This window comes from Calidris pugnax, unplaced genomic scaffold (genome assembly GCF_001431845.1).
Source record: "Calidris pugnax isolate Ruff unplaced genomic scaffold, ASM143184v1 scaffold273, whole genome shotgun sequence".
Taxonomy (NCBI): Eukaryota; Metazoa; Chordata; class Aves; order Charadriiformes; family Scolopacidae; genus Calidris; species Calidris pugnax.
Genome location: NW_015094508.1, coordinates 1,202,742 through 1,223,685, shown reverse-complemented (window position 1 = coordinate 1,223,685; position 20,944 = coordinate 1,202,742). Strand labels below are relative to the sequence as shown.

The 20,944-nt window shown below is 39.8% G+C and overlaps 1 protein-coding gene across 1 annotated transcript in view; it reads left to right on the top strand.

Annotated features, from left to right (window-relative positions):
- Positions 1-9,519: 9,519 nt before the first annotated feature.
- Positions 9,520-20,944, top strand: part of FCHO2 (FCH domain only 2) — a 95,935-nt gene continuing 84,510 nt past the window's right edge. The window contains exons 1-2 of the mRNA XM_014964834.1: positions 9,520-9,687; positions 20,311-20,402. Of these exons, the coding sequence (XP_014820320.1) occupies positions 9,658-9,687; positions 20,311-20,402 (122 nt within the window). The 5' untranslated portion in view covers positions 9,520-9,657. The remainder of the gene's footprint in view (positions 9,688-20,310; positions 20,403-20,944) is intronic.

Here is a 20,944-nt window from a genome sequence, read left to right as displayed (position 1 = left end):
GGGGGGGGGGGGGGAATTGTTCTCAACTTGCGCTATCAATAATGTCAATAAAGGAGTAAACTAGAAATAAATCATTTAAGACCTTGAGGCAAAATTTGCACTAGTCTTAGGCTAATTCTGTCTAGCTTTTATGGGACCGTGATAATGCAAACTATATAAACATCTGTCCTTCTGTTTATATAACTTCCTGAGACAAGAGTCTCTAAAATGAAAGTACAAAACTAACAGCAGTAGCTTTCTGGACAAAATTCATCCGTGTTAATTTGAACATTTTATGTTCACTTCAATATTTAACAGCTGGTCAATGGCATGTAGACAGTTTAGACTATTGCATATTTCTAGCACAGATAGCTTCTATAGGGTAATGATTAAATTCAATATTTAATTAGATTAAATATTGTTTAATATATTTATATAATGGGTAGTATTAATATTATTATTATACAGCATTGTTACAGCTACTGTAATAAAATTTATAGTAAAAATAAGATTTATAGTAACAAAATCTATAGTAGGAATCAATTGCTGCCTACTGTCCTCAGGTGCAAGTCTGCTGAAGAGAGGACTGCAGTTTCTGCATGGGGAGAGAGGGGCAGCGAAGGCGTGGTGGTGTGTGGAGACAGGCGGGTGGGCAGAGAGGTCAGTTCCCCTCGGCCACACGCAGCAGTGGCTCTGTGGGAGGGGATGGGGACAAGGTCTGTTTCCTTTGGAATAGCCCTCCCCGCTCCCCGTACGTCGTGGGGTACCACGGGCAGAACACCCTGCTGTCAGTCAGCTGTTTTGTTCCAGTCGCCATCCGTTTAGAGCCTGATCTTAAGCCGCGGCCTCTAATTTTGAGTCCGAGGTTAATTACCACCTGTGTTTACAAACAAGAGATGAGTAAATATTAGCATCTTGAATAAGTGATGACTAAGTTCGTGCTTAGATTGCAACAGTGCAAAGGATTGTACTTTCAATGTAGGTCATGCTATTTCTTTGAAAAAAAAATTACATCTAATTTAAAGACATACTTGAGTGAAAAAGCATTTCAGCAGGAACATTATGAGTGTAAAATAATTTATATATGTTAAGTGTGCACAGAGTAGAAGTTGGTAGCTTTTGTTATCCCAGAATGACTCACAATGAAACAGTTTATATAAAAGTATTAATACGTAAAATGCATTTCTTTCAGAGGCATTTACCGTTATTATGCATAAAATGAGCAGTATTTTCCATTGAAACCTTCCAAAAGACACACAAATGTTAAAAAGAATAATGGCAGACTTAAAATGAAATTGTTTCCGATAATCAGTCCACTTTCTAAGGAAAACGGATGCAATTATGCTGCACATCTACTGATGCATATATGTTTAAGTGATGACATAAAAGGAATTATTTTTGAATCATAGTTTTTCAGGGGTGTTTTGTGGCAACAATTATTTTTTGCCAGACTCATTTGAATCATAAAAGTGAATACTGGGGTATTTATTTTGTAGCTTCAAGTATAAATAATTTTTGTCAAATCTTAATTTATATTTAAAATATTGAAATAAAACGTGTTGAACTGTTACGCTGAAAGTCTTACCCATTTTTCCATATTGCCCCTTGGCAAAATGGATAGTCTTAAATTTCCTCTATGAAATATACAGGAGAACTTAAAGTCTTCCCCTGCATTTATAGCATACAGGTTAATTTGGATGTGTAACTACTGCATTATTTCTATAACTGATATCAATATCTTAAAATTTTGCATTATATCTTTCTGCACCCCAGTGCTTAATACAGGTGCCAAACACAATTTTGTTTCTCTGATAAAGTACTGTACACAGAAGCGATGTTAATTTGCCAGTCTTTTTACCTTGAAATGATTGTCAAGGAATGTCCTTACATGTAGAGCATATTTAATTTGCAATTTTCTCAAACTATCTTTCAGCTTTACATCCATGTTGAGTTGTCGAGGGGATCCTGTGGCTTGCAGGTACAGAAACTTGAAGGGTTCTGTAGTTTGAAAACTCAAACATAGTGAATGAAGCCATTAAAAAAAAGGAAAAGGGGAATTTACCAACAACCACAAAAAATGTGAACTGTTTTACCAACTAAATTCTGAGGAATTTTTCTTCCCAGATCTGCATCTTGACACAATGTTTTTCAATGTCTTCCTTTTATCATCATCTCAAATAGCAATTTTGAGTCATCTTAGCTGGTGGGTTGGTTTTTTTTCTCCTTAATACATCAATGGTCATTGTCTTGCATATACATTTTTTCATTCTAAAATGCACATGCTCCAATAAACATTTTGGAACCATGTCCAAAGTAATGCCAGGCCTGTAAGTATGTGCACCTTTTCCTTCTAGCTTTGGAAATACTTCAGAAGATCAGGTGAACCACGTGACAAAGTAAGAATTCAAGTGTTCCTTTTCTTTAATCCTTTACATGCCTCAGCAGGAGGGAGGACAGTTGCATCTCTTTCTCCAGCGCTCTGCCATGGGAAGACGTAGCCAACTTTAGATTTGCTTATTCCCATTCTCCTTATTGAAGGCCTTATGCACAAAAACTGTTGTCTTTGGGCCAAAACCAGGTGAAAGCTCGCTGGAACGTTAGACCACAGCTCTTGTTTGTTGCAAGCATTGACTCCTCTGTGCAGCTGTTTCTCAGTCCATAAGATGGCAGTGTCTAACAGAGGGCTGTTGGGCAAATAATCCCCCCACGTTAACAACTCAGAGTTGAGTTTGTCTGAGGCATCTTGGCTACTTTTATTTCTTCAAACAAAACGCCCAAATCTCAGTATCTTAACTTCAAATTTAGCAGCAATAGCAGGATGTTACTCCATATATGTGGAGACAGGAGGCCCTCTAAATCATTACTAATACGAGTCTGCACATCTTCATAAGCACTTAGGCTGTAGGAGTTTTATCAAGGTGATAAGAACACTATGAAGTCCACATCTTTCTTCTGGTTGCTCAGACTGGTGGCTGCCATTAGTAAGCACCAGTATGTATATCTATGGATGTTGTGAAGAATCAAAGGTAAGATTATTTCCATATAGTGTGACTTTCTGCCCAAATGCAAACCATTCGCTGCCCGTCCTGTTTATACTGCCATTCTGAATTTTAACATGAAATCCTAATTAAGTACCTGTATAACCAAATCATTTTACCTCTTTCACAACATTTTAAATAGCTGCTTCTTCCCTAGGTATCCAACAAATCGTTATAGACTGGTATCTTTCATTATTTCATTTACTGACTTCCATAGACCAATTCCCAAAACTTTTGCACTTCCTCTTTGTTAGTATTGTAATAATTATAAGATGTATTTGGTTTAATTAAGAGCACAAGCACCATTTATGCCACTATGCTATACTAGGAATACTTGCCTGAAATACCATGTAATCTTACTAGCTTAGCTCCAGACCTTTCTGCCGCCTCTTCTGTTTCTATCTTACCTTAAAACCACACTGGAGAAGATTTTTGTGATCTGGACAGCGCACCTCGTTTCTGTGGTAGGCACTATGGAGCACTTTGGTACTAGGTGAAATTATACAATCAGAGCTTGCTCTCCTACACACTTCAGGTTTGATTGCTTTTCATCAAATTCAATGCTTTAAATACGTCAGTCTTTTTTTTCATTTAGGTTATTTTTACTAATTGACTGCAAATAAACTGCTTCAAGTTCATTGCTTGACATTTGGAGGGAAGTGCCAAAAATACGTATGCAATGTCAAATATATTGATACATCACCAATATAAATTCAGCTAACCATTGAATGTATTCTTGACAGTTTTAGAGCATAATTTATCATGTTATTTCCCCATCTTACATAGAATATAGATGAAAAAAAACCTCAGTACAGTGTTTCTGTAGTAACACACCTCCTGAATATAGTAAACATCCCCCAGAATTTTTCATGCAAAGCTGAAGTGTGACTAGAAGAAGTCAAAGTGGAATCTACAACCATTAAACTATTCCAGTTTGTTGTTACTAATGCTCACTAATGCTTTCTAATCCTTCCATTCGATTGGAGGTTTATTTGATGAAACATGCTTTTGGCAGAAACAGGGCAGAAGAGTAATAAAGGTGGAGTATTGGCAGCAAGTGACTCACTGTGAAACAATGCTGTTGGGCTCATAATTTAAGTAATTGAAGTAATGAAGGGGATGCGATCAAGCTTGGTGACTAGATCAATAGAAGTGTGCATTTAAGCACACAGTGAGTCAGATGGTGCAACCAAATGGAATACATCATTCCGGGGATGTTGAAAACACTGTCATTAAAACTTGCTGTAAATCTTCAACAGAACACAGAAATCATTACTAGCTTTGGAAGAACTTCAACAAGGTATTGCACTGAGTTGAAAAAAAATATAGTTGATCTCTTACTGTAATAAATGTGGCTATCTATAACTTTGTGCACAAGTTATCTTAAACTCAGAAAAGATGTTAGAAACATCCATCCTATCCAGAAGTGTAATGTAGGCCATAAATCTCACCAGTAATCTCTCATCAGACCACAATTTGAGTGTGTGCATACATTTCAGAAAAGGGCCTAGCCTGTCTTAAGATTGTTTTGGAGAATTCCCAATACTCTTTGAATAAATTATTTCAAGTTAGCTGTATTTGCTGCTAACTTTATCATCTCTTTCTCCTATTCAGATATTTTTTTTCTTAAGCTTTTCGAGCTTTTACTTCTGTCACTACACTTTTTTTCGCAAGAAGGCTGCAATAAAAGGCTAGTCATGAAGGTCACGTGTAGGTCATAAGCAAGTGAATTATTAAACTTCTGGCTAATGTCTACAGGTATTCAGGTACAAATGCTTTGTTAGAACATAATCCTCGTGCTTTTTAAATCCTGGACAGTAACCTGACAGTACTTACCAAAGTTAAAGGACTCTTGAAAGGCTCTTAGCTAACTATTCACTCTGTCTTCTCTTCCTTTTCCCCATCTTTTGTTCTCGACCACAATGGTAAAACAACTCTGGCTTTTTATATCTCTTTCTGGTGCTTATAGTCTTCAGAAAATACCTCAATTGGCAGGATGAATTCCTGTTTACCTAGCAAGATTCTTTGTGTAGTTCTTTTAGTAAGGACAGTAAAGAAAGAAAATGCATTTTTCAAGGCATATCCTCAATCTGGTATATGAAATATACATCTGGATATAAAATGGCTCCACCTGCTTCTTCAGGTTCTCTTTAAAAATAAAGTACTATGTTAGATTATGTATTTTACCCGAATCAGTTTCTTACTCATTTTTAATTTACGAAGAGCTTTAAGTATCAACTGGCTCTTTGGCAGTTCATTATGACATTCAGTAATGTAATAATCTGAATTATTTTTGGCAATTATTTGGATTTTTTTATTCCTTTTTTCATCTTAAAATATTAGGGCATTCAGTTGTAGGTTCAGGTATAAAGGGTTTTACTAATAATTTCCACTTTCAAATGGCTTAGACATAAAGCAAAGGAATTTAGTTGCTATAGGTAAAAATACAATATGCAATTTTTATTTTTCAATCATATCAATGCCTGTAATCTACACGCACTGTATCTTTAGTATCATATTTGACAAATGCTTTCAAGTAAAAACTTACTGTATATAATGACACATCTCAGATGATCTACACCCTTTAAAAGAACTGATCGTTGAAAGAAAAATTAACAATTATAAAAGCAGAAGCTGGAAATATGGGAGGATGTGTAAATTGAGATGCAAGGAGTAAACTGCAGAATCAGGGATGCTTTTCTGGGAGGGGCACTCTGGCCTAAATACCTTCTCTCACATGTGTGCAACACACATTAATGCTACATGGCATAATTTTTCAAAATTTAGGATTCATAAAATACAACTGTTAACTAGTATAGCCAAGAAGTCTCTTTAGTTCTTCACACCCTTCCTATGAGGTTTCTTGTTGCTGTTCTTACCTTACAGTCATGTAGATGGCAAAAATGGGAGAGGAACTGCTTTTTTTAACTCTCTACTGAAAATTTTGTAATCCAAAAAACTATTTGGATCTTCCGTGAATGCTGCTGAAAATATACAATGGGAATGTTTGTTTTATTATACAGGACCCAATGGGTAGTCATGGCTATCAAAATAGATTCCTTTCTCTCCACCCTCATTAGACCAGGAGAACAAAAGAACAATTGTACTGGGACAAACAAAGAGCCTACCTAACCCAGTATCCTGTCCTTTGCAGCCAATACCTGAGGAAGAGGATAAGATTAAAGTACTATAAATGATACTATTGCAAAGTATTCTCACAGGCTTCACTAACTTGCAGATCAGGGATTTCCAGAAGAAGCGGTATTGTCTTTGTACTTAATAATCCATTATGGATTTCTCTGTCTAGAAACCTAGAAACTTTGTCCAGTTTCTCCTTCCTTCTAGCTTGACTGAATTCTCTGCTTCTGCTTTTGTTAAGATGTATTTCTCATTTTTAACTCATCTTACTCATGAGTTGTCTATATCATATTCTTTTCTGGTCATTTCTTGGGAATCTTCCAGCCTGAAGAATTTCAGTCTAGCTGGTGGATGCTAGTTCCCTTCTATCTTGGATTCTTTTTTGTAGCTTTTATGTCAGTTTTCTGAGGGCTTTTTTTGGTTTGTGCTGTGGGGTTTTTTTTATTGGGTGGGGGCAGGTAAGATAAGGGGTATTAGTACTGTGCACAGCATTTATGGTGCAGGTGCCCAGACATAAAGGTTTACACACTGGATGAGGTTCTCTGTTCCTTTTCTAATATGTCTAACAATTGGGTTTGATATGATTGAGCGTCAGTCTCTGCTTTTAAGTACTGTATTTAGCTGGTCTCATAACCTCAAGATCTCTTGTGAGTGTTCCTCAGACTCTGTCACCTGCTAGAATGACCTTAATAAACTGGCTGTTTATTAACCTAGCACACCTCCCTATGCTTCTTTACACTGAAATTTAAATTCAAATGCAAGACTGAGCACTCATATCCGCTAATACCTGCTGCTGGGTGTTATGCAAGCAGCGTGACTGAAAAACTGCAGAAACACCAACTGGATGGCACTGGCACAGTACATGGACTAATTCTTCAGTCACACTCACAACATAACATCCAGCACCATACAAAAGAAATAATCGAGGATTTCCTTATCCAGGCCACTCTCCATAGAGGAAGCGTGCATAATAGGACTGTCCTTAGTAAGGATTTTTCAGCCTGTGCTACCTTAAAAGATAAGGCAGGACAAGATTGGCATGCAGCATGTTGGATGGTAAAGTTTAACAACAGCCCTTTGTTACTGGTAGAGCTCATTTCATGATAGGATATGGAGTTTAAGAGAAACTTTACTCTTAAGAAATTAATTTTATTGTGGGGAATTAAAGTGTGCCTTAAGAATGTAACTATTGATCCTGATCGTCATCCCTATCAAAGTGATTTTCTATGTAACTGCACTTATGCTGCAGGTTCCCTTAAAGTTGAGGTCTAAGATTTTGCATTTCATTCAAATTTTTGTGGAAAGCTGCTGTTAAAAACCTGAGGATGGGTTTGGTATTTGTGTGATGGTAGAACCGCAGTATTGCAGCAGTTCCTTCACATGTAGATGTAGTGGTAAATAAGGGATTACTGTATAGCTTTGAAAATGTGGGAGATGGGAACTTTCCTATGAAATGTAAAAGTGGACCCACCTCTCCTTCCACCATAGCACAGCTTCTGTCCCTGTGAAAGGTATTTCAGCTTTGATCATGCAGCTTTTATCTGTCTGCCCTGCTGTCCATCCTTACAGATAGCAACGCATACTGCAAAAGGTACTATGCTCATCTCTCTTCAGATCATAAAGCAGAATATCATAAAGCATATATCAAGTAAACAAACATAAAGCAGTTTTTCTTAAATTTAGTCCTATAGCATGTTGTTACTGTTTAGAACTATGGTACACATGCTTACTACTATTACCAGAAGAGAGAGAGGCAGATCTAACAGTCTTAGACTTTTGAAGAAATTTTGACTAAAAAGAGGTCCAGAAGTTTTCTCTGTCTTGGCATTGGCAACTTAGAAAGCTTTCCTTGCACTGAAACTTCAGGAGAACTTTGCTAGAAAGAAAGGAACTCCTAAGCCTACCATGGAGCTACAGAAAGTGATGGACAAAAGCTACAGTCAGTTACCAATGACTGCAATACCAGTTCAGAATGCTATTGCTCATCTTTCATGAAAGTATATTTGGTAAAGATAGTTGAATTTTTTTAAAGCAGAATGAATGACACAGATTTATGTTGTTATGAATAGTACAGATTTGGCAGTTTTGTTTGCCCTAACTAGTATTTTTTTGCCTAATGACATGCTATAGCTCTGCGAACTTCTGAACTACATTTTTCCTAGCCATTTGGCTTTAATGGCAGTCCTTCATCAGCATAAATTTGACATAAATTGATGAATTCATTGGGTTCTCCGGGATGCGACTTGAATGTTCTGCTCTATGCCTTACCTAATATCTTACAGATGGAAGGCCAAAGGACATCGGTATTAAGATGGAGGCAGGAGAGAGTTTTCAAACCAGAATCGACAGGGTTTCCATGAGGGGGAAGGGAGGACCTTGAACACCCAGCACTGAGGCAGCTTCTTACTTTTTGTATCTTGGATAAAGCCTTGTGCTGACACAACCGCAGATGAAGTTTGGATAAAGCGTTTAACTGCATCTTTGCAGAGGAGAGCCAGCTGCAGCCCACCACATCGCTGCTCAGACCTGGCCCTCTATTTTCAGTCCATCAGGTAAACCTAACTTCTGTCTTGGGCAACAAACCATCTCAGTAAGGGAGAAGAGGAGCTCTCTGGGGTCCCAGGAGACCAGGGGTGCTGACTCTGCCATGAAGAATATGTTGTCGCTGAAAAGCAGCACAGCAGGTACAGACTGCCCACAGGCCCAGCAGTCAGCGTCATCCCCCCGGCTAATAATCTACATCAAATTAACCAAGACTCTGTAAGTTGAACTGTCGGTGAAGAAGACGAGGGGGTCGAAGAGTTTCTGCAGGCTCTTCTCGTGAAGAGCACTGCCTTTTGGGGCCTGCCGCTGAGCCTGTGAGAGGAGGCCTGGGGAGGGTCAGCTCCAGCAGGGCTCCTCACCGCCTGCCCTCAGGGAGCTCTCCCCACATGGCTGCAGCGTGCCTGGCTGTGAAGCCACCTTCACGCACCACCAGCCTCTTCCGCCCCCTTTCCCCGGCAGTTATGGATGCGTTTTGAGGGGGTTTTCACTCCGTGTTTCCGAGCCTGCGCTCAGCCATTATTGTTCGTGTCCCCCACAGAACGGAGTTTCTCCCCTCAGCAGGCGGCCCTGGGTCTGAGCTGCCGGATCGCGGCCCTGCTGAGGGCAGAAGCACCGCGCCCGGCTCTCCGCCCGCCCGCCCGGGTGCGGGGTAGCACCGGCCGCCTGGGTGCGGGTAACAGGCCGCCACCGAGGCCCAGCCGCCATCGGGAAGGGAGGGGGAGAAGGGGAGGCTACCCCTCTCTCCGCGCCTGCGCGGGGAGGCCAGGCGCCTGCGCGGGGGCGGAGGCGGCCGGCGGCGGCGGTGCGCATGCGGGGTGGAGGGGGGGCGGTGGCGGAGCCGTGCGGAGGGAGGCGGTTGCACCGTAACGGGAAGGGCGGCGCGCCGCGGAGGCGCCCCTTTCCTTCGGCGGCTGAGGCGGCCGGGGCCGGGCTCGGACTCACCGAGTGACCCGGCGCGATGATGGCGTACTTCGTGGAGAGCTTCTGGGTAGGGAAGTTCGCCGCCGAGCCGGTCCCTCCGCGGCGTTGTTGGGGGGAAGGGGAAGGGGCAGGTCAGGGCAGGGTGCAGCCGGGGTCCCCCGCTGCGGGAGCAGCCTCGGATCTTACGCCACCCCCGGGACTGGGCCGGGGCCTTGCCGCGGGGGGGATGGTGGCCGTCGGCCCCTCTGCGCCCGCCGCGGCTGGCTTCGGCCGGGCTGGGCCGTGGGGGGAGCGGGGTAGGGAGGGAAGCCTGCGCCCGGGCAGCCCGCGGCGGGGCGAGGGGATCGCTGGCCCCACGGCCCGGCCCGGCCCGGCGGCGCCTGCGACGCTGCGGGGAGAGGCGGTGGGGGAGACGGTGGGCCGAGGGATGCAGGGGGGTGAGGGGGTGTCGGTCTAGCGCTGGCCCCACGGCCCGGCCCGGCCCGGCCCGGCCCGGCGCCGCCTGCGACGCTGCGGGGAGAGGCGGTGGGCCGAGGGATGCCGGGGGGTGGGGGGGTGTGGGTCTGGCAGGCACGGCCGTGCCTGGATGCGGGTCGGGGCTGCGGTCCGGACAATGCGGGCTGTTTGCGGGAAGAGCAGGGAGGGTAAGGACTCACCGCGCAAAGGCAGAGCTGCCTCCCTGTGAGCTCGGTGCGTTTGTACCCATGGCTTGTCTCTGTGTGTGTGTGTGGATGTCAGAAGGTACAGCCTGAGCAGCAGCCAAACTGGGGAAACAACAGCCTCTCCAGTCTGCTCTGGAAACACCCTTTATCAGTCCTCTCTGTGCAGCTACCTGTGTTCTAAACGGGTGGACGTAAACGCAGGAAAAATTAAAACGTGGGTTTGGGTAGTGGTTGAGCCTGGCACGAAGTGACGCTGGTTTTCATTGTGAGCAGAGCTGGCCTGAAACGTTAGAGTAAGTATTCCTGTAGTCGTCAGGCTGCTTGCAGCGTTGCTGCTTCTTTGCTGTGTGTTTAATTTGCGATGTGCATCCCTACCAACTCATAGGGGAAGCATAAAAACGGTTATTTGTTGAAACTGAAAGGAAAAAAGAAAAAGAGAGAAAGTATCTTTTAGGAGTGCATTTTGTGTGTAAGCAACGCTTATCCTTAATGTTTAGGGAAAGGTAATCAAATACAACATACTGTTCTTGAACGTAAAGCATAACAGAAGCCGGGTTTCATATGTTGTTTGCAGCATTGGGTTTAATTTTTACTCTTTAAGTGTTGCTTTCCACAGAATATTAAAACTCAATGAAACAAGGTGTTAGATTTGCTCTCTAGGTATACAGATGTGCTTAATTTGAAGCCTCAGTCAGGGAGATCAGTATTAAACTAATGCGTGAAAGTTTTCTTTCGGAAAAAGTACTGTCAGAATCAGTATAAAAAGTCACATTTTCATTGGAAAAGTTACTGTTTCCTCCTAAGATTAACGCGAAATAGAAGTTTTTTCTTTAGCTATCTCAACTGAAATCAAACACTTTTCTGTTTAACTATGTTAGGTCCTGTGGTATGTTCATTTAACTGTATGTCTGATCAGTTTTATTTTATTCTGTTAGTAAGTCAATAATTCTGTTAAATCAGTGAGGGCAGTGGGCCATTCCCATACATGCTGTTTCTCTGTCTGTGTCTTCACAAATGCTACCAGCAAATATGAGGTAGCAGATATTTACCCAAACTTCCCATTCTCTCTCTCTGCCCTATAAAGTTTCTGCCTTATAGCTCTGTTGGCAAAACTCCCAGCATGGGTCAGCAATGAGTGCTGGGAGAAGCAGATTTTCCTCTGTTGGTGCAGGTTGTTCTCCAGTATGTTCTCCAAAAATTACACAAAGTAGGGCAAGAAGTGTATTCTTCTTGATTGTCTTGCAGTGATGACAAAGACATTAGACAGGGTCTTAAACTTGCAAAACTTGACTGAAAAACCTTTGTAATACCATGGACAGGGTTTTGTTTTGTGTAGAAGTAAAATAAAAAGGAACAACGACTGCTGCTTCTTTGCTGTTGTGGGTAAGTATCTTTCAAGACTAACTGTATTGTTTAAATTTTAAAAGTAAGAAAGTATTTCTGTATATCCTCAGAACCAAGCATAAATTATAGCTTTGTGCATTTTGAATCATTAGACTTCCCCATTTCTGCTAACTTTTCAGAATAGGTTATTGTTCAGTATCATTACTGCAGCGCTTTGGAAGACTTGGGATGCAATCTATATATACTTTGAAATGTGGTGAGAAAGTTAAGATGGATATTAGAAGATTGCTGTTAAAATCCACTGAGTGCATACTGACCCAAAGTAACAAAGACAAATCTGTAAGCAGAAAGAAAGGGTAGTATCGTGTAGAACTTTAGAATAATTGTCTTCTGTTTCTTGCTTTTGCCTTGCCCTTCTAGGTAACACCAGGCAAAATGTTTTTGTCACCTATGGAATCGGATAACTATGCTTTCTAAAGCACTGATGTGAAAACTAATCCAATACAGAATTAATATTTAGTTATTTGATGTACATGCTGTCATTGATTTGCAGATGAAATTATGCATTGGAAATGGAAGTGTTGAGCTGGAGGATGCTTTTTCCTGTTTTGGTAATTTGTTGTAACTGGTAGGAAAAGACATCAGAAACTTGAGGGACTTAACTGATTTCTTCAGAAAAGGGGAATGACATATATGTGAGTGTGTATCAATTTGTTACACACTGTTTAGGCTGCTGTCTTTTAAGAGCTTCCTAAAAGTTCTCATGTAAACAAAAAATCTTAGCTTCTTTATTGTAGTAGTCTTGTAGCTTATCATCAGACTTTCATCTTATACTGCTTTTAGAAGTGTTTGAATAGTTGCAATTTTAAAAATTTATTTAAATTTTTTTTTGGAGAGTGTAGGAAAAATGGATGTTTTATGGGCCTGCCATCTGTTAAGTGCTTCTAAGAGGTCACTGAGAGATAAACAAGACTATTTTCAGGATGTGTAAAGTTTAAGTCCAGAGACCTGTACTGTCACCTGAAGAATTTCACTATCACTTGAAAAATGTAGGGGTCTGCTAATAGAGGGCAACACTCTAGAGAAGCAGCTTTCAAAGTCAGTGGGATACAGTTACTTTTTTGTGGTACCAAAAATTATGAACGAGTAGTACAGGCTATAAATGGCTTTGATTCTTAGGACTGAGTTTTAGGCATTCAAGTCATGTGGCCAAACATTCCCAACTCCTAATTAGGATGTTGTCATAAAACATTGGGTACTCGCTGCTATGTACGTGCTACATCAAAACAACGATGTAATTTAAAGGGAACACTCTCATAAGTTATTTATGTTATATATAGCTATGTTTTGTCACTTTGAGTACACTCGTACTGGTACAATAGAATGAAAAGCGTTTGTTATCATTGTCTTACCGTTTTCTCAACAGTGCTTAGGAAGTGTTGCGTAATTTTTGACATTGTATTTAAACTGGCTGCTTGAGGTGATACTTTTGTTAGGTCTCAGTCTGTGAAGCTATGTCAAGTCAACAAAAATAAGCCTGGGCACTTCTAAGTCAGTTAGTGTTTATTTATGACTCATTTTAAATTAATTTGATAAAACTGTTGGAAGGTCTGTGTATAGCTGAAACTGGTTTCTGTGTAATGCTCTGCTTGGTAACTCTGGAAGTTCTGAGATATAACAAAGTGTGTTTAAACTGGCTTTGTCAAACTAATTTTATTTTATCTTTTTAATCACTTGTGTTACCTGTACCTTTTGAGAATGGCTGTGAGGAGGATTTCTTTCCTTTAAAGAGCTTTTGTAACATGTAAGGGCTGGCAGTATCCAGGGTTAATAACCTTAGCTTTGTGAAGAGGATTGTTCTGATGGAGTGTAAGACGCATTGTCTTACGCACTTACGCGATATGAGTGACACCGAGACTTGTCATGCTTCCATCAGGATTTCCATTCATGTGTTTACGCAGTGCTACTCTTCTGCTTGGCATACAGTTCGGTGCTCAGTTTCAGGAGAGCTGTTGTGCAATATTTGCGTAGTCTCCTCCCTCTGCCTGTGTGCATGAGCTGGCAACTTTCCATCTTTCTGTTGGGAAAAAAAAAATAAAATTTAATTATCTAGATATAGAGGGAAATATCTGTCCTTCCTCATAAACACAGAGATTCTCTGGAGCTGATCCTTATTGAAGCTGGAAGGAGGAAATAGAAATTGCCAAGTTGCTTTTATGTTCAACCTTCTCAAAACTTTCAGAACAGAAGAAGATGTGTTGCCTGTATAAACATGGGTTGACTGCTTTTTTCCATGTTCCAATGCTCTTGATTTTCTGTAGCTATTTCAGACACTCCGAAATTGAAATTTACTGACAGCTAGCTTTCAAAAATGTAACACCATAATATTAATCGCAGGAATATTTTCGTGTATGCAGGGCCCATCGAGGTAAATGATTGCCCGGGTGGAACTGATGAACCACATATTACTTATTTGAAACTGCAACAGGGAGTAACAGTTTAAAGAAAAATGACAACAATGTTTTTCACGGCATCTAAAATGAGTTTACATACCCTTGGAATTAGGAGAATGCTTATTTCTTTAAAGAAATGCTGTATTTCTGTAAAGTGTTTCTCCCTCATGAGTGAATGAAAAGAAGTTGACAGTACAAATGGACAAACCATGATGAATAATGTATGTCTTTCTACATTTGTGGGTAAAGAAAAGATTGCTTTTGATTAACACGTGGAACTTTCATTTTAGAATTACAGGAATGAAAATGTGTATGTTAACTGTTAAAATAGGCTATCTTTTAAGCTGCATAAATCAAATCTTAGAGTTGCTAAATGGCTGTACCTAATTTTAGCAAATACTGAATTTCACCTATATGATGGAGTTCAGCTCCCCCACCCTCCATTAATGGATTGTCTGTAGTTATTACTTTGCATTTTGGTGCAACTCTGGAATTTTCTTGGTATAAAATACTTCACTGAAAGAACATGTCATTATGATTTATCTGTGTTAGGATTCTTGCATGCATAATCTGTTGATCAGGGTTGTGGTTTTTCCATACTGGTATCTGACAGAGGAGCACAAGCAATAATTTAAGTGTAAAACTATCTGTAGGACAGTTTCTCTGGATCTGACAAAAAAAAAAAAAAAAAAAAAAAAAAATTCTTGCCCCCAAAGCTGAAGCAATTCTATTTCCCACATTCAATCTTTTCTAGACTTTTCCTGTTTAGCATTTATCTAATAAGGTGGAGGGATGTTAGTCTTATCTCATGGATATATCATGCTTGCCAAAGGCGAAGTTGTAAGATTTAAGTAGGATTTGGAAACTTAATTTGGAGATTATCCAGTTTTCATTTTCTGACAATATGAAGTAAATTAGGGACCTAAACTTTTTTATGGTTAAAAAGAAATCCTGTCGTTAAGTTGGAGTACCACTTCCAAGTGTTGCAGTTGGAGTATTTGTCTGCCTCTTTCGTGGAGAATAAGTTGTGGGTTAGGTAGGATGTTTTAAGAAGAGGATTAGGCAGGTTATGACTTAAATGGTTTGTAATCAAAAGTATCGTTTTCTCAGCCTTCTTTGTAATGTGGTGATGTGGTCATGTTTAAAGGGTTGAAGGAATGATTGTGCGTGCTTAGCCACTGCTAATGCATGTTCTAAAAGCATAGTTTGAAATAACAGTAATTCACTTATTGTCAGATGTTTCTTCGCTTGCTGAACTTACTTAGAAAAAGTCAAACTTTGTCTAAATTTCTCTCATCAAGCTTCTAAAGTTTGACCAAAGTCACAATGTGTTTAAGAACTGTGTGAGCCTTTTATTATCTCATATGCTTAGTTTTGCTGTGAAAACGTTATTGCAGCTGTCCTTTTCTTGCTCCTCACACTATCTATAAAAGTAGTATGTATCTGGCCAGTCATGGGAATTTTAGAATCACCTTAATATTTGAGAAACATTTGTTTACACTGGGTAAACAGGCAATGATATAATAGAGAGTATAAACTTTTTACACTAATAAATGTTAATGTTGAACAGTTTTAATCCAGTCTTGCACTCATAGAATTTGGTTAGAAATGTCAGAAATAAATGCTGCTGCAGATTGCCCAGGAATTTCTGGGTACTTTGCCAAATGTTGGTTTTAAAATCAAAATAATCTTTATATGCAACAAACAAACTCATTCTTAAAAGTTTTCAAAGTCTATTAAGTAGTTTAGTAAAACAGAGTTCCTGTGATCTGTTTCCTGTTATGCACAAGTCATGGAAATGCTGAATTCTGACTTCACATTTGCTGACAGGGTTACTTTCATTTCCATGAGAAAAATCATTGCAGTTAGCTCTTGATGAAGGGAAATGGAAGGACTCTGCTCTTGCTTTCCGTGACTTGATTTATTTTGTATGCAAAGTTGGTCAGTAATGCCTCATTGTAGGCTTATTTAAGTGAAGTGTTTACTTCTCTTTGAAGTCTTGTTTCCTCTTCCTGCTTGCTGTCGGGAGACATCTATACTATATACACAAAAGAGCTGTCTTACAGCAGCATAGAATGAGAAACCTCAAAAAGAACACCAGCTTGTGAAGAGAGAGTTTTTTTAGCTCTAGGGAAGAAGGAGAAAACTGCTAATGAATTTCAAAGTAATTAAGTGCAGGCCATATGGAGAGGGGACCCTTTACATTTTGCGTTCTCCTGTACAGTTATACAGTTGTATAACAGATGGTGTTTTACCTGCAAAATGACGTTCACAATCGCCTTTCAAACTAGTCTGGAAGTCTGTTGCATAGAACCTGATGTTATACTTAACAACAGAGGTTCCTCTTTCTCCAAGATGAAGCTTCTAGAAGAATCTGCATCCCACTTCACTGTCTGTCATAGCAGTGGATGGTAATTGCTTCTGAATGGGAGTGGAAGGTCTCGTCATGGTCTCTGCTATGTGCTGCATGTATTTATTTTAAAGTGGGCGGGTACTGGGCTTTTAGTGATCCCAGCTATGACTGTTGTCACCGGGAAGTAGGAGGTGAAAACACTTAATGAAGAAAAAGTGACTAGAGACTCAGTTTCCACGTACGGAATTTTATAAAAACATCAGTGGGGAGGAAGAGTGTCAAGGAAAACCAACCAAAACACAAATGAACAATGTTGATGGCATATGTGCATGTAAGAAGAAACGTACTTGGATTTTGTAAATTGAACTACTTTTCCTCTTAGCCACAGCCTTCATCTCTGTCTTTATCCTAAATATAGAGCCTTAACTCTTTTGCTTATCGTATGAATTATCTGGACTACTCTTTGTGGACTTAACTACTGAATGAAGTTGTGGATAGGCCATGTAGCTTTTCCAAAGCAGAAAAAATGTATGCTCTCCGCCTTGAGATGCTGTACTTAATTTGACATAGGTACACATATGTCTTCAAACACAAATAGAAGATAATTTGTAGAATTGTCATCAAATTAATCATCCGAACTATTGATCTTGTAAATTATTGAACACTTTTGAAGTCTAGATGTTTGTGCTTATAGATAGAGCCTAATGCCGGTAAGATAGGCAACACTTGACATTATATTCACAAGTGAAAATGTCTTTTAGTTGTGCCAAGCTTAAATGCATGGGCACTCAAATCTGGGAGCCTTGCTGCTTTGTTTTATCCTAAGCGTATTTTTCAAATAGCCTCTTAGTCTGTAATAACGATTGGTAATGTATAAAAAACCATGCCTTTCAGGGAACTTTTTTTAATTGAGGAAAGTATCTCTTCTGTTTCTTTGTTGTGCTTTCTGCTATTCCATGTGAAGTTGGGAACACGAGTAGAACTGATTAGAAAACTTCATTTAGGTGGAAAGATTAGTTCCTTTGCAGTAACCTTCAGTTACAGTTAGGGAACAATCTGATGATGGGGATTAGTTGTTCTGGCTAATTCCATTCTCTAGAGGTTTGCAAACCTGCACTTCTGGTAGATTATCAACCATCAGGAAGGCTGCAGCCAGAGACTGGGTCATGGCGATGCTACCTTTCCTGTGGCAGGAAATTTGTGGAGCTCCAGGACAGAAAAATCTCTATAAAAGCTCCCATTATGAAAAGTTCAGAAGCAGTCTGTGTTCAGTATATTTTGATCAATGTGGTGGTTTAGCTAGAAGAAACACCTTAAGGCAAAGGGAAAGAACATTTCATAAAGGAGAACGTTATTAGTTTTTCTGGAAGAAATGTTAAACGCTTATTTGTAAATGTTTATCTCCAAATTTGGGTCCAGTAACAACTTTGGAGTAGATAAATAAGAATTTTATTTTGTGTTCAAATTGAAAATATCGGTGAGGTCTTAATTATGGAGTTATTCTGGTGTTTTTGTAATGTTGTGGCATTCGGGGTTTATGTTGAGTAGATATAGACAGTGAATAAGCTACCTATTAGTGCACCAGTAGTCAAAATTACTGTGGGCTTCAGACTACAAGGAAAAATGATTAGATAGGAGTGAAAGGGGAGTGAAACTGTTTTGACTGGTACTTGAAAGAGTAAAACAATATTTAAAAAAAATAAATTACAGTTCCTACTAATTGGTGTTCTTATCCTTTTATTTTGTAAACTTGCTTCTAATTGGTCGTCTTATCCTTCTTTTATTTTGCAAACTTAACTTGCCTTACACAAACTCCTTTAGGAATTTGATGTATTTTCATGTATTCAATTTAGTTCTGCCTGTACTTTTTACAGACCTTTCTGTAATTGCACTTAAACTAAACTGATCTTCATTTCAAAGAACATTTTTGGATTAGAATTTACTGTAGCCTTAAAAATTGATTTCATAGGAGTTTTTTTTGTTGTGTTCTGTAGCTTTTTGTTTTGTTTTTTTTTAGTTTGTTTTTTTTTTAGTTTTGTTTTCGTCACTGCTTGGAAGAAGTAAAGCTAGAAATCCTGGCTAGTAATCTGAATCAAATTGCCTTCCATCATCTGTTATTTGTAAACCAAATGTATGTGTCTATGCATGAGGTACTTTAAGGCAACTTGGTATCTTATTGACTGATGTATTATCCAGTGCAGTTAACACTTCACAGAAGTGGGCCTACTACCGTGGCCTACTACCAAAGCTGTTCCCTCCACCCATGGCTGCTTCCACATCCTTAAGTTGGCAGATCCCTGCATGCCTTCTCCTCCTTCCTCCCACATCTTCTGCTGAGCAGTGCAGCTGTTCATGTCCTGATAGTGATACGGATCACCAATATTTATTTTTATTTGCTAGCTTTTTTTTTTTCAGCTGTATAATCTCCCTGATTGGGTGCACCTTATGGCTGCACAAACAATTTTTTTCATAACAGTAAGGACAGAAATGTTTGGAGAGGTGTGTGACCAAATCCTTGGGCTCCTCTCACTGGAAAGGTAGAGCTGCCGTTGTGAAAAGTCCAGAATTTTAAGAAAGATGTGAAGGTCCTCAAATGTATCCAGAGAAGGGCGACAAAGCTTTGAAAGGGCTGCAAGGCATGTCCTGTGAGGAGCTGCTGAGGACTCTGGGCTTGTCTAGTTAGGAGAAAAAAAAGCTGAGAGGTGACATTGCTCTCCACAGCTTCCTGAGGAGGGAACGTGGAGAGGGAGGTGCTGATCTCTGGTCCCTGGGATGCTGTGACAGGACTCGTGGGAATGGTTCAAAGCGTCACCAGGGGAGGTTCAGACTCGACAAACACTGGAACAGGCTTCCTGGAGAGGTGGTCGATGCCCCAAGCCTGTCAGCATTTAAGAGGCATTTGGACAATGCTCTTAACAATGTGCTTTAGCTTTTCATCAGCCCTGAAGTTGTCAGGCAGCTGGGCTATTTGACCGTTGTAGCTTCCTTCCAACTGAAAATATTCCAGTCCATTCCATTCCATCCTTCTTCCCCTTCCACTCTGAGCACAAAGACACTTTTCCTGAGGACATGCTTCTGCATCTTTTGTAGCAGCAGTCTTATGGATCTCCCTTTTGGAAGGGAGGAGGGGAATGGATATTTTGACAGGAAAACTTTTATAGTAGCAGTGCTGTTATGCTGTGCCTTCCTTTCATTTCTATTGTTCCTTACTCCTGTCTGGAGGAAGTTCACCATGGTGCCAGAGGTGATAAGCTGGCAGAGTTTATTAATCAGTGTTCGGGGTAGTGTCTCAGTTTGAATGGTGAGGTGTGCTTTACTCACTGGCAAATGTTTTTGGTTGCTTTAAAACTAAACTTAAGAGTAGACAAAGGAAAGCTACCTGTGAGGAGGAAGACATAAGTGAATTTTTTTACCAATTTTACAGAAACAAGCGGAAGATCCATGAAGCGTGAAGAACGGGGGAGGCGGGATTCAGGAGGTGGGATCCTGAAATGTGAATTTTAGTTCATGGAAAATAATGAAAAATAGGAGAGAATGAAGAGAGAGTACAATATTATGTATGTGTTTAATGGGAGGGGAGGTGAAAAAATACAAGACCTTTAGAAGTCTAGAAAAGAAATAGCTTTGAATGTGGCCTAGAAATATGTAATAGAAGAGTTGTCATTAGAAGGGTGGTAGCAGCTGCTGAGGCGATTTTAGTTTGTTTTTCATATAGGCGATTGAAGGGAACTAACAGCAATTGGAGAAAAGGAGGATTAGAAATCATTCCCTTCATTGGACTTGATCAGTTATTAAAATGCATAGGTTCTATACTATGTTCTGTAATTGCTATAGTGTGTTTTGTTTCATAGTTTTGCTTTCTTTCTATTAATCTTTAGGGGGAAAGGAACAATGGCTTTGATGTCCTCTCTCACAACATGAAACACGGACATTTGTCAACAAAAGACTTAGCGGACTTTATAAGAGAAAGGTAAATATTTACCCTCGGTAATCCTGGCTCTTTAATATACTGTTTGTTTTTTTTATTTAGGTTTATCGCTATGTTTAACAGTAACATGCAAAATATGTAAAAATCAATGAGCATTTAAAAATAGTTCTTTTATCCTACAAGAATATCTAGGTTTATTCCGTTCACTTAGAACTGAATAGTGTGACTCTTAAGCATCAATTAACACAAGGTTCTAACTTTTCAGGTATGGATTAAAAAACAAGAGTAAAAAGCTAGAAGTGTCACATTAGGTGTCCAGCAGTTTATTTAAATTAATGCAAATTTTTCATCATACTTGGAGGAAAAGCAGTAATTTAAAGTAGCAAAAATTATCAGGCTTACAAAGTTTTTTGACCATATATGGAGCAACTGCTAGTATGATCTCAAAAGTTAAGTTTTCAGATTAAGGTGTTGAGAAACTAGGTTTGTTAAAGAAAAGGGAGTGATGCATAGGGCCAAGAGAATAATATGCAGAAAATAACACAGGTTCTTCTCTATGGCATGGAAGGGACAGAACTGAAATC